Source organism: Mobula hypostoma, chromosome 20 (genome assembly GCF_963921235.1).
Source record: "Mobula hypostoma chromosome 20, sMobHyp1.1, whole genome shotgun sequence".
NCBI lineage: Eukaryota > Metazoa > Chordata > Chondrichthyes > Myliobatiformes > Myliobatidae > Mobula > Mobula hypostoma.
In genome coordinates this window covers 33,483,594-33,498,084 of record NC_086116.1, presented here as the reverse complement: position 1 = coordinate 33,498,084, position 14,491 = coordinate 33,483,594, and the positions used below count along the sequence as shown (strand labels likewise).

At 44.2% G+C, this 14,491-nt stretch overlaps 1 protein-coding gene across 1 annotated transcript in view; it reads left to right on the top strand.

Moving 5' to 3' along the window:
• The window catches only part of bend7 (BEN domain containing 7), a 62,066-nt gene that overhangs the window by 9,909 nt on the left and 37,666 nt on the right, over window positions 1-14,491 (top strand). The window contains exons 3-4 of the mRNA XM_063072155.1: window positions 9,531-9,872; window positions 12,542-12,658. Of these exons, the coding sequence (XP_062928225.1) occupies window positions 9,531-9,872; window positions 12,542-12,658 (459 nt within the window). The remainder of the gene's footprint in view (window positions 1-9,530; window positions 9,873-12,541; window positions 12,659-14,491) is intronic.

Below are 14,491 nucleotides of genomic sequence, written 5' to 3'. Positions count from 1 at the left end.
TCACAGAAGAAATTGAGTTTTGTTGTAAAACAAAGCTTCAGACAAACTTCTCTGAAGTCGCATGTGATGGTGATCTTTGTTTTAGAAAGTAACTGTTTCCAAAGAAAATATCACATGGACTCACTTCCAATGGACTAACTTTCAAGGACTCCTCATCTCATATTCTCAATGCTTACTGCTTAGTTATTTTATTATTATTATTATTATTACTACGTTTTTCTTTTGGTGTTTGCACAGATTGTTGTCTTCTGCACTCTGGTTGAGTGCCCAGGCTGGGTGGTCTTTCAGTGATTCTGCTTTGGTTATTATTCTATAGATTTATTGAGTATGCCCACAAGAAAATGAGCCTGAGGGTTGTATATGCATACTTTGATAATTTACTTTGAACTTTTGAACGTGGGATAAATGTGGGGGAACTCGATTTATTATAAAATAAAGGCATCCGTTAGTATTGCGAGGCCATGGATCTGCGCCTGGAAAGTCTTTACTCTCCAGGGCGCAGGCCTGGGCAAGGTTGTATGGAAGACCAGCAGTTGTCCATGCTGCAAGTCTCCCCTCTCTTTGACACCAATGTTGTCCAAGGGAAGGGCATTAGGACCCATACAGCTTGGCACCAGTGTCGTCACAGAGCAATGTTTGATTAAGTGCCCTGCTCAAGGACACAACACACGTTGCCTCAGCTGGGGCTTGAACTCACAACCTTCAGGTCACTAGTCCAATGCCTTAACCACCTGGCCACGTGCCCACAAACCCCCTTTTCTTTCTCCCTGGGCCTCCTGTCCCATGATCCTCTCATATCCCTTTTGCCAATCAACCGTCCAGCTCTTGGCTCCATCCCTCCCCCTCCTGTCTTCTCCTATCATTTTGGATCTCCCCCTCCCCCTCCCATTTTCAAATCTCTTACTAGCTCTTCCTTCAGTTAGTCCTGACGAAGGGTCTCGGCCCGAAATGTCGACTGTACCTCTTCCTAGAGATGCTGCCTGGCCTGCTGCGTTCACCAGCAACTTTGATGTGTGTTACTTGAATTTCCAGCATCTGCAGAATTCCTTGTGTTTTTGTGTGTGTGTGTTGCTTTGTAGCAAGTAGCAGGTAACGTGACATTTGTCCATAACTGACCAACCAGGCTACTAGCTGCATGATGTTCCATGTGAAGCTCATGGATTAGTTGATCCTGCTAAACCTCTGGGCCCCTTGCATTGGTGACACCAGAGTAAGTGAACAGGAGGAAGGCTGATTCAAGCACAGTGTTCAGTAAAGAGTTGATCTTTGTCAGGAGAATGACAGAGGAGGGTTAATCAAAATTCCTCAGCTATGCATGTCCAGTGTAAAGATGATAAATAGTTATTTATTTATTATTATTGTTATTTGTATTTGCACAGTTCATTGTCTTTTGCACACTGGTTGTTTGTCAGTCTTTGTACTTTTTTCATTGATTCTATTCTATTTCTTTGTTCTACTATGAATGCCCACACGAAAATGGATCTCATGGTAATATATGATGACGTATATGTACTTTGATAATACATTTACTTTGAACTTTGACCCTGGAATCCATAGATCAGGAGCAGACAGAAGCCCTGTGTAAGGAGCATGCTAACTCCCCACAGAGAGTTAATCTCTGATTGTCTTCCTATTCAACCATTCGTAACAGTAACAATCTTTAGTCATTTGTCAGTCTTCCATTGTATCAGTCTTCTTTTGTAGTTTCTACTGTATTTTTTTATTTTTCTGCAAATGCCTGCAAGAAAATGAAGTTCAAGGTAATATACACTCCATGGTCACTTTAGGTAGAAGAGTGGAACTCGGTGTGGTCTGTAGCCCATCCACTTCAAGGTTTGACGTATTATACTTTCAGAGATGCTCTTCTGCACACCACTGTTGTAATACATAGTTATCTCAGTTACTGTCACCTTCCTGTTAGCTTGAACCAGTCTAGCCATTCTCCTCTGATCCCTCTCATTAAGAAGGCATTTTCACTCACAGAACTAACACTGACTAAATGTTTTTTTTTAAGTTTTTCTTACCATTCTCTGTAAACTCTAGAGACTGTTGTGCGTGAATATGCCAGGAGATCAGCAGTTTCTGATGTACTCAAATCACCCTGTCTGGTACCAACAATCATTCCACGGTCACAGTCACTTAGATCACATTTCTTCCCCAATCTGATGTTTGGTCTGAGCAGCGACTGAACCTCTTGGCCATGCTTGCATGCACTTATGCATCGAGTTGCTTCCACACGATTGGCTTATTAGGTATTTGCATGAACGAGCAGGTGTACCTAATAAAGCAGCCATTGAGTATATGGCGATATATATGTACTTTGATTATATATGATTATGAAGACACGTAGTCCTCTTTTATTGTCGTTTAGTAATGCATGCATTAAGAAATGATATATTATTTCCTCCAGTGTGATATCACAAAACACAGGACAAACCAAGACTGAAAAAAACTGACAAAACCACAGAATTATAACATATAGTTACAAACAGTGTAACAATACCATAACTTGATGAAGAAGTTCATGAGCACAGTAAAGTTCAAAGTTTCTCAAATGTCCCACATCTCACACAGACGGGAGATGATTTCCCTTTTATTTTACCATCAACTCAATTGTTCGAAGATGTATGACTATAAGTACTTCCAGTGTTTGTTCTTCATAGTCAAACTCAAAGTTGAGTTTATTGCCATCTGCAGAAGTCCATGTGTGCACAGATGCGATGAAAAACTTACAGCAGCATCACAGGCCCCAGAGCATCAGATAAGCAGCATTTTCGAGGACTTTGCCGAGATTTGAGGATCTGAGTTTTAAGGAAAGGTTGTTTAGGTTAGGAATTTATTCCCTGGAGTGTAGGAAAATGAGGGGAGATTTGATAGAGTATATAAAATTACAAGGGTTGACGATGGGTAAATGCAACCAGGCTTTTTCCACTGAGCTTGAATGAGACTACAACTGGAGGTCACAGGTTAAGGGCGAAAGGTGAAATATTCAAGAGGAACATGAGGGGAAACTTCTTCACTTGGAGGGTGGTGAGAAAGTGGAACGAACTGGTGGTGGAAGTGGTGGATGTGAGTTTGATTTAAGTATTTAAGAGAAATTTGGAAAGGTGCATGGAGGGAAGTGGTATGGAGGGCTATGGTCCTGGTGCAGGTCAATGGGACTAGGCAGAATAGCAGTTTGGCACAGACTAGATGGGCTGAAGAGCCTGTTTCTGTGTTGTAGTGCTCTGTGATGGTGTGGAGAATTCTGAGGATAAGATAGTCCTGTGGGGAGCTGATTTGGGGATGTTAAAGATGCCAGGATTATGTGGTCTGTGAAGTTTGTGGGGCTGGAGTTCACGGAGTCGTAGAGGGCTGTAGCCTGGAAGACCAGAAGCTGCTGTATGTCAGCAGAAAGGGTGATGGCTGAATGGACCTACAGTAATGCCTTTTTATTGGAAACTGTGAAGTGGTCATACAGTCGCAGAGCAATACGGCAAGGATACAGACCTAAGGTCACCCTTTGGTGTCCTTCGTTCCAAGAATCGCCTGGACAACCACTCCCTGTAACTCTGATTGTCTAGCCCTGACAACATCTTTATTGCACTCTTTCCAGTGTTACCATGTCTATACCATAACAGAGCGACTAAAACTGTACACTGTACTTTTTTTCCAATGTTTATAAAACAAAGCAATGTAAAGTCTTGAATGTACAGTGTACACATCATGTGGCTGTTAGACACCACACCGTGTTTAGAGTGAACAGATTTTAAATAGTGTAATTTGCGTGTGTTTTTGTTCAAAAAGCAGTGAATTTTGTCACTGACAGTTGGGGAGAAATAAGCAGTAAGACAATTCAGAACTGTTTTCTCACTGCGGTTTCAAGCATTCAGGCTTGGAGATGCCAGAAACGAAAGGGAGTGAAAATGAAACAATTTCACTATTTCAATTTAGGAACTACAAAGAATTTGAAGGTATCGACAGTCATCTTGAATGTTTCAACAAAATTGAAGATTTGGAGGATGCAATCGTCAAAAGCATTGTGTAAAGGCACTTGTTATCTGCACTAGGTGCCTGAACTGATTTTGTTAATTTACAGTCAATCAAAAGTATATGGCAGTGTACACTGGGTGAATTCCTCCATCGGTAACTATTAGGAACTAATACGCAGTTTTAGAAAACTGTAGTAGTGTTTGTATGCTTAATCTTTTCTGTATTTCATTTAAATACATTATTTTTACTCAGTTAATTGGTGGCTTATATTTTTAATACCGTTTTCAGTATTTACCTGAAACTTCAGCTAATCGGGGCAGTTGCTTAAAGGGGCCAAAATGCATTGGTTCTAAAGTGTCCCAATTAACTGGAATCTACTGTGTTTGGAAATTACAACTAATGACAGTAGGATGAAGAACTGATTGTGGTGACCCACTTTCTAGCACACACGAACTGGCGCTCGCCGGCAGAGAGGCCGGCCCCAAAAAAGGCGCCAGGCCATCTTCACCAGCAGGGGGAAAATCCCGCGCACGGAAAGGGTCTGCGATTATGCATTCCCCACAGCAGTCCCGCCCAGGGAAGGCGGGAACGGGAAGGCTTTAAAGGAGGCTGCGAAGTTTGAATACATCTCTTTTATCGCAACTCCAACTCACTGACTGCGTGTGGTTATTCTAGCGCTGTGTGTAGCACACCGCTACATGATTACATTTCATGAGTAGGCTTAGTGACAGAGGAATTGGACAGGACAGAAGGAAGGCACATTCAAGAAAATAAAGCATTTAATTCACTGTACTCAAGTAGTAATACTCAGGGTGTTGGCTTGGGTTTCTGGAAGTCATTTAACCCCATCATAAACACAAGAGATTTGGCAGATCTTGAAAATCTTGAGTACGCACACAAAATGCTGGAGGAACCTGGCAAGTCAAGCAGCATCTATGGAGAAGAATAAACAGTTGGGTTGGAGGATCAACACCTTGTATTCCATTTGGGTAGCCTCCAGCCTGATGGCATGATCATCGATTTCTCTAACTTCTGGTCATTTCTCTCCCCTCCCTGTTCTCTATCTTTCCATTCTTCATTCTGTTCCCCTGTCACCACTTCTCTTCTCATCACCTGCCCATTACCTTCCCCTGGTACCCATCTTCCTTCCCTTTCTCCCATGGTCCACTCTCCTTTCCTATCAGATTCCTCTTTCTCCAGTCCTTTACCTCTAACATCCATCACCTCCTAGCTTCTTACTCCCCTCCTCCCACCTATCTTCCCCCTCACCTGGTCTCACCTATCATCTGCTAGTTGTACTCCTCCCCCTTCCCCATCTTATTTTGGCCTCTGCCCACTTCCTGTCCAGATATGATGAAGAGTCTCGGCCCGAAACATTGAGTGTTTACTCCCTTCCATAGATGCTGTCTGACCTGCATTCCTGCAACATTGTGTGTGTGTAACCCAGAATATTCTGACTGAAGCCAATACCGTATTTCAGCGATCACAACAGCATTTTATTGTAAGTAAAAGCAAAGTGTAGTGAAACAGCACAGAAAGTGCCTTTTGGAACATTATAATGTCTCTTTATTCGGACATCTCAAATCTAATTTCACAGGCTGCTGCATCAGCATATCCCATTTTTGCCAGCTGCTCCATATATATATCCATTAATCACCAAAAAAACTGCAATAGCACTGTCCGTAGCGAGATGTTTCATGCCCCAGTAACCTCCATATAAATAAATTTAACCTGCCCCATTACTGCATTCACTGTGACAATATTAAATTAATGATCCATGTTGCAGATCAGGAGAATTGACATTTCCCTACCTAATCTATCAAGATGCTTGGGGTAAAATAAAATTCCCTTGTAGACATTCTCCACTTGGTTACAGTAGGTCACACGTCAAGTATTTACACGACTTTTATTTATCTTCCCTCAGCTCTTCCTCAGTGATGCCCTAATCTGCAGGTCGGATTCTGTACATTTACAATTTTTTACAGCCAACATAGGGATTAACTTTATTCACCAAACACGTTACATTCAGTAGCCACTTTATCAGGTACCTCAGTTTTCAAAGATGGCACCGTGTATGGCAGCTATGTTGCACACTCGATTCCAAACCTATAGTATACTACTAATTTCTACAATTTTGAGCATTTTCTGTTCTAGTAGCTGATAGTCATATTAGTATGATAGACTAACCCTTCTGAACAGTGGAAAGACAGCATTTACCCACTATGTGCCGCCTTTCCTACACTGGGAATCCCTGCTTGCACGATCCATGGGAGGCTCATCTCTTACACCACCACTACCTCGGAAGAAGCGCTGGAGGCGGGGGAGAAGGGCCGGCGTTCTGGTGAGGCTGAGACAGCATACAAATCGGTCACCACTCCACAGCATACTCCTGGCTCAGTACCTGGACAACAAGTTGTGTGAACTGAGAGGCAGAATCTCCTATCAGCGGGAGACAAAGGAATGTAACGCTTTGTGCTTCATGGAGACCTGACGGATGGAGGATACCAGAGCACGCTATCAAACCCTCTGGGTTCTCCCTGTTCCAGGCATACAGGTCGAAAAACCTGTCTGGGAAGAGTAGAGGAGGAGGGATATGCTTCATGGTCAACAATACTTGGTGCAACCCCCAGAATGTGCATGCCCTCAAATCCTTTTGTTTCCCAGACCTGGAGTACCTGGTGCTGCTGTGCAGAGCCTACTGGCTGCCGAGGGAGTTCACAGCAGTTATCACAGTGGTGCAGTGGTGTACATCAACTGTGTGAGACCATCAACAGTCTGGAGACTGCACACCCAGAGGCTGCCTTCATTGTCGCCGGTGACTTTAGTGGAGTGTAGCTGATGAAAATCTCTCCAAGGTTTTGTCAGCACATCCAGGTGAGCACTTGTGGAGGTAACACACTTGACCACTGCTACATTCCCTTCCGCAATGCTTACAAAGCTCTCCTTTGCCCAGCTTTTGGAAAATCAGATCACTCTTCAATCTTGCCTTTGCCGATGTACAGGCAGAAGCTGAAACAAGAGGCGGCCATGTTAAAACCGTCCACTGTTGGTCCGACCTTTCGGTCTCCATGCTGCAGGACTGCTTTGATGATGTTGACTGGAATGTCTTCCATGATGAAGATGTCTCCAAGTTCACGGACGGAGTCTCATGCTTTATCCGAAAGTACATCGACAATGTTGTCAGTCAGGATCTTCCCAAACCAGAAACCCTGGATCAATAGATCTGTGCGAGCAACACTTAGCGTGCGACACAGAGCTTACGCTGCCAGCAATCAGCAGGAGCTCATGAAAAGCAGCTACGATCTATGCAAAGCTATCGAGGCTGTGAAGTAACAATACAGGGACAAGATTGAGTCAAGATTCACAACAAATGGCACATGTGACTTGTGGCGAGGGCTGCATACCATCGCAGACTTCAAAGCCAAACATGGTGCCGCCAACATCGCGACCTCTCTTCCAGATGAGCTCAATTGCTTTTACGCTTGGTTAGATGTCGCTAACTGAGCCTCCGAGGAAAGCCACCGCTACAACCTGCAACCTGGTCATCTCTGAGGCCGAGGTATGCAGATGTTTCCAACAAGTGGACAGTCACAAGGCTGCGGGACCGGGTGGCGTCCCAGGGCGAGTACTCAGGATGTGCGCAGCACAACTGGCAGGTGTGTTTACTGACATTTTTAATCTCCCCCTTTCCCAGTGTAGAGTGCCCTCCTGCTTCAAATTATCCACCATTGTCCCTGTACCAAAAAAAAACCAAGGTAACATGCCTGAACGACTGGCGTCCTGTCGCACTCACCTCAATAATAAGCAAATGGTCAAGGATTACATCTGCAGCTTGCTACCACCCAAACTGGACCCCTTACAATTCACCTACCGACACAACCGATCGACTGAAGATGCAATAGTCACTGCTCTACACACCATCCTTGCACATCTGGAGAAGAAGAATCCTTATGTGAGAATGCTGTTCTTGGACTACAGTTCAACATTCAACACTGTAATTCCATCCAGGCTTGACAGGAAGCTCAGAGACCTTGGCTTTGACGCTGCCTTGTGCAACTGGATCCTGGACTTCCTGTTAGATCGCTGGCAGGTGGTAAGAGTGGGCTCCCTCACCACCATCCTTCTGATTCTCAACAGAGGAGCCCCTCAAGGTTGTGTCCTAAGCCCCACCCTTTACTCCCTGTATACCCATGACTGTGTTGCCACCCACAGATCTAATCTGCTAATTAAATTTGCCAGTGATACTACATTGATTAGCATAATCTCAAACAATAACAAGGTGGCCTGCAGGGAAGAAGTCATCTCTCCGACACAATGGTGCCAAGAAAGCAACCTCTCCCTCAATGTCGCAAAAACAAAGGAGCTGGTTGTGGATTACAGGAGTACTGGAGATGGGCTAGCACCCATTGACATTAATGGATCTGGGTTGAGAGGATAAACAGCTTTAAGTTCCTCGGCATACACATAACCAAGGACCTCACGTGATCTGTAGCTGTGTGGTGAAAAAGGCACAACAGCACCTCTTTCACCTCAGACAGTTGAGGAAGTTTGGTATGGGCCCCAAATCCTAAGACTCTTTCTACAGGGGCACGACTGAGAGCATCCTGACTGGCTGCATCACTGCCTGATATGGGAACTGTACCTTCCTTAATTGCAGGATTCTGCAGAGAGTGGTGCAGACAGCCCAGCGCATCTGTAGTTGTGAACTTCCCATGATTCAGGGCATTTACAAAGATAGGTGTGATGATGGGGTGATTGAAGTTGAGTGGTTATCCACGCTGGTTCAGAAGCCTGATGGTTGTAGAGTAATAACTGCTCCTGAACCAGGTGGTGTGGGACCCAAGGGTCCTATCCATCCTGCCCATTGGTGGCAGCAAGAAGAGAGCATGAACTAATGGTGGGGGGGTCCCTGATGATGGACAATCTGGCAGCACTCCTAGTAAATGTGCTCAGTGGTGGGGAAGGCTTTGCCTGTGATGGACTGGGCTGTATCCACCACCAAATAAAATAATAATAATAAATAAGCAATGATTATTGAGAAGAAGAGTCCTTGAAAGTGAGTCTATAGGTTGTGGGAACATTCCAGTGATCTCTTACTGTCTCTTCTTTCAGTTAGTCCTGACGAAGGGTCTCAGCCCGAAAGGTAGACTACCTCTTCCTAGAGATGCTGCCTGGCCTGCTGCGTTCACCAGCAACTTTTATGTGCGTTGCTTGAAATTCCAGCATCTGCAGATTTCCTCGTGTTTGCAAAGAATAGTGTTATTTACAAAATAACTGCGAATAAAAAAAAGTGCTACAGCACACAAATATAAAAGTACTGAAGAGGCAAGTGAAGTTTGGTTCAAGAGCCTGTTGGCTGAGGGGTAATAACTGTTCCTGAACCTGATGGTGTGAGTCCTGAGGCTTCTGTACTAGATGATGTTGACACCTAGCAACTTGTAGCTCTCAACCCTCTCAACCTCAGCTCTGTTTGTGTGAGTTGCTCCAGATCTGTAGCATTTACAGTCTCTCTTACGTAGCCCTGCTTTAAAGCCATTTTCTTTTTGACTGTCTGCCAGATAACATATGCCAGGGCCTGAAGAAGCAAGTTTCTGGGATGCGGCGCCTACTGGATAACAGGGTGAACTGTGTGAGGGTCCATCAGCCCTTGATGCAGAGCAGAGGAAAGGAGAAGCGGGAACCAGAGGCTCGCGAGTTTATGTGGCTCCAACGCAGCACAGGTCTGCCCAGTGCCCATCGCGACGAACCGCATTCGTCCCAGAGTGTCGTCTGGAAGGATATCCAGGTTCAGACACATGACACTTTTGTTTCGGGGGGATACAGCAGGGAAGGCAGCAGGCCATCCAAACCAATGATCGATGCAAATACTGAAAGAATTCAAGGCATCTTGGAAAGCAATGGTGTGTAATCTTTTTAATCTTGTGTTTGGACTTACCTGTATTTATAGTAATTGTTTCTTGTAGAAGGAATTAAAGTGCTGACGTTAGCTAATTAAAGAAATGGGAATATTGATGATGGGTTTAAGCACAGAAAAACATTAGCTATGTTGCTGTTATATGCTACTACAACAGTTTGCTCTCCGTATTGTACTGCCCTGACTTGTGTATCACGTGGACAGCGTGGGTGCAACATCCATGGTCGACCCCAACCAATGAAGGGCCTCAGAAAGTTAAGAACTGTGACCTTTAAGCTTAGATTCTCATGTGACATCATTTTACCCTCAATATTTTTGTAAAATAACTAGATCATTTCTGTGTTGAAACACTGTAATAACAATCTGTAATGTTATAAAATGCAGTATAGTTGGCAATTTTCCAAATGTATTCATTTTCAGAGTTACAGAACAATACAGAACAGAAACAGGCTATTCAGCCCTACTGGTCCATGCAAACAAGAGTGCCCTTCTAAGCTAGTCCTACTTCCCATATTTGGCCTACGTAAGATCGGAAGACATAGCAACAGAATTACGCCATTTGGCTCATCAAGACTGTTCCACTGTTCGATCATGGTTGATTTATTAGCCCTCTCAAACCCATTCTCCTGCCTTCTTGCTGTAACTTTGGCACCCTTACTAATCAAGACCCTATCAATCTCTGCTTTAAGTATACCCAATGACTTGGCCTCCATGACTGTCTGTGGCAATAAATTTCATAGATTCACCACCCTCTGGCTAAAGAGATTCTCCTCATTTCCATTCTAAAGGGGTGATCTTGTATACTGAGGCTGTGCCCTTAGGTCCTAGACTCCCCCACTACAGGAAACATCCTCTTCACATTCACTCTATCTAGGCCTTTAAATATTTGATAGGTTTCAATGAGATTCCCTCCTTATCTCTTCCAGCCTCCAGTGAGTACAGGGCCAGAGCTATCAGACACTCCTCGTGTTTCATTCCCTGGATTATTTTCATGAACCTCCTCTGGACCCTCTCCAAAGCTAGCACATCCTTCCTTAGATAAAGCGCCCAAAACTATTCGCAATACTCCCAAGTGCGGTCTGCCTTGTCATGCTTCAGCATCACATCCTTGCTTTTATATTTTGGTCTTCTGGAAATGAATGCAAACATTGTACTTCCCTTCCTTACCACCAACTCAGCCTGCAAATTAACTTTTTAAGTAATCTTGCAGAAGGACTCTCAAGTCCCTTCTGCACCTCTGATTTCTGAATTTGCTCCCTGTTTAGAAAATAGTCTACATCTTTATTCCTTCTGCTAAAGTGCATGACCATGTACCTCCCTGTGCTGTGTTCCACCTACCACTTCTTTGCCCATTTTTCTAATCTAGCTAAGTCCTTCTGCAGCCTATCCTGTATACATAACCAAATTTAATTTAATTGTTGCCAACGTACCTGCCTCAACCACTTTCTCTGGCAGCTCGTTCCATGAATGCAACACCCTGTAAGTGAAGAAGTTACCACTCAAATCCCTTTTAAACTTTTCCCCTCTCACCAGTGTCCTCCAGTTTCTGGTTTCCTGTCCTGGGGAAGAAAAGCATTCACCCTACCTATACCCCTCATCATTTTATGCACCCCTGAGCCTTTAACGGTCCAAGGAATCAAGTCCTTGCCTGTCCAACCTCACCCTATAACTATAACTCAGGCCCTCGAGTTCTGGCAACATCCTTGTAGACAATTTTTACTGTTTGATGCAAGAGGTTCTGCGGATGCTGGAAATCCAGAGTAACACTCACAAAATGCTGGAGGAACTCAGCAGGTCAGGCAACATCTATGGAGAGGAATAAATGGTTGCCGTTTTGGGTTGAGACACTTCATCAAAGGGTGGTGGGACAGGAAGGGATGCAACTGGCAGGTGATGGGTAAAGCCAGGTGAGGGGGAAGGCCGATGGTGGGAGAGGAAGGGAGGGTGAAGTGAGAAGCTGGAAGTTGATAGGTGGGAAATGTAAAGGGCTGAAGTAGAAGGATTCTGATAGAGGAGAGTGGACCATGGGAGAAAGGAAAGAAGGAGGGGCACCAGAGAGAGGTGATAGGCAGGTGGAGAGAAGAGAAGGGATAAGTGGGGAGCCAGATGGGGAATGGAAAAAGAGTGGAGGAGAATGGGGGAGAAATTGCCAGAAGCTAGAGAAAATCTTTTTTTCCCAGGGTTGAAATGTCTAATACCAGAGGGCATACATTTAAAGTGAGAGGGGGGTAATTTCAAAAGAGATGTGAGGGACAAGTGTTTTACACAATGGCAGGTGCCTGGAGTGGTGGTAGAGACAGATACATTAGGAGATTTTAAGAGATGTTTAGATAGGTACATGAATGTGAGGAAAATGGAAGAATATGGACATTATATAGGTGGAGGGATTAGTTGAGCTGGCTATTTGATTAGCAATGTAATTGGTTAGGCACAACTTTGTGGGACAAAGGGCCTGTTTCTGTGTTGTACTGTCCTGCGGCCTACGCTCTGTATTCTAAATCAATGTTCATGCTGTCAGGTTGGAGGCTGCCCAGACGGAATATGAGGTGTTGCTCCTCCACCCTGAGAGTGGCTGTTAAATGCTGGTTATTTTGCCAACTGTGCAGTGTTTCACGAAACAGAACTAACAGTAGAATGTCTGCTGGTTTTCTATAGGGGAGATGCCTTATTCTGCATTGGGGTCTAACTGTTGTATGTGCAATTGTCAGCCAACATTGCTAGCAATACTGCAGGAACTTCGGACGCTGCGAGAGCTGATGCAGGCACAAGCAGGTAAGGACTGATGTTGTTGTAAAAAAAAAGTGTGGATGTGTTTTAGATATGAAGTACAACACAACTTGTAATGGCTCTTCAGGAGAACCTCCTGGTGACCAGCCATTTCAATTTTACACTCAGTAGCCACTTTATTAGGTACAGGAGGTACCTAACAAAGTGGCCACTGAATGTATGTTCATGGTCTTCTGCTGCTGTAGCCCATCCACTTCAAGGTTCGACATGTTGTGCATTCAGAGGTGCTCTTCTACACACCACTGTTGTAATGTGTGGTTATTTGAGTTACTGTCACTTTCCTGTCAGCTTGAACCAATCTGGTCTATCTCCTCTGAGCTCTCTAATTAACAAGGTGTTTTCGCCCACAGAACCGCTGCTCATTGGATGTTTTTGTTTATCGTACCATTCTCAGTTAATTCTAGAGACTGTTGTGTATGAAAATCCCAAGATATCAGTGTATCTGTGTCACTTGGATTACATTTCTTCCCCATTCTGATGTTTGATCTGAACAACAACTGAACCTCTCGACCATGTCTGCATGCTTTTATGCATTGAGTTGCTGCCACACGATTGGCTGATAGATACTGTATTTGCATTAATATGTATGTGTACAGGTGTAGTTAACAAAGTGGCCACTGAGTGGATTTCCCACATGACAACATGTCTGTCCATGTTTCCAATGCTGATTAAGGCTGGATGCAGCTTAGAGGAACATCTCTTCATTTTGGTAGTCTCCAACCTGATGGCATGAACATTGAATTCTCTAACTTACAATAACCATTCCTTCTCTGTTCCCGCCCCCCCACCTTTTTTGACCTACTCCTCCCCCTCCTCACCTTTTATCCTCTCTCCCTTTCCCTCTCCCTCTCCCTCTCCCTTTCTCTATCATCTGCCCATCACTCGTACACTCCTCCCATTGGTTCCCTTCCCTTTCCTCTCCTATCAGATTCCATCATCTTCAGCCCTTTGTCTTTGCCAGCTGTCATCTCAGAGTTTCTACCCTCCTCACCTGGATCCACCTATTCACCATCCACTGGCTAAAGAAATTGTTTTTCATCTGTTATAAATGTAAAGCAAGTAGAGCAGGGGGCTTTCCCCATGATGGACTAGGATGTATTTACATAACGTCCCTTTTGCTTACTTCCACACCCCATTGCAAAGAATCCGTTATCTTTTGAAGCCTGCAATGATGGTTCTAGCAGACTTTCATAATTGTTAAGTTCTAAACTTTCATATCTCACGGGTTGGCAGTGAGAGACACAGGAGGAATTTCTGTGAGTTGCTTCCCCCACCACATCAAAGAAATGTGGCGGTTTATATTTTCCCCACTGCTACAAAGTGAAAATTGTCATTACAATTTTAGTGACCACGTAACAGCTTTTTAACAAACTTGTTTCTTGTTTGCTAATGCAGTGACTGTAACCACAACGAATTTTCTTGCTGCAAGGTCTTTTCATTGTTGCTTGGATTTTAGTATTGGTACTGATTTATTATCGTCTCATCTACTGAGATACTGTGAAACGTTTTTGTTTTGCATGCCATCCATATGGATCATGGCGGAATAGAGTGTCACAGTTACAGAGAAAGTGAAGTGCAGGTAGACAAAATACAAGGGCCACATTGAGGTAGATTGGGAAGGTCAATAGTTTAGTGCAGGGGTCCCCAACCTGGGGTCCTTCGCTTAATGGTATTGGTCCTTGGCATAAAAAAGGGTGGGAGCGACAGGTGTACGACTGGTCAGTTCAAGTGCCTGGTAACAGTGGGATGTCCATGAGCCTGGTGGTATGTATTCTCAGCTTTTTGTATCCTCTGCTTAGTGAGGGAGGGGAGAAACGA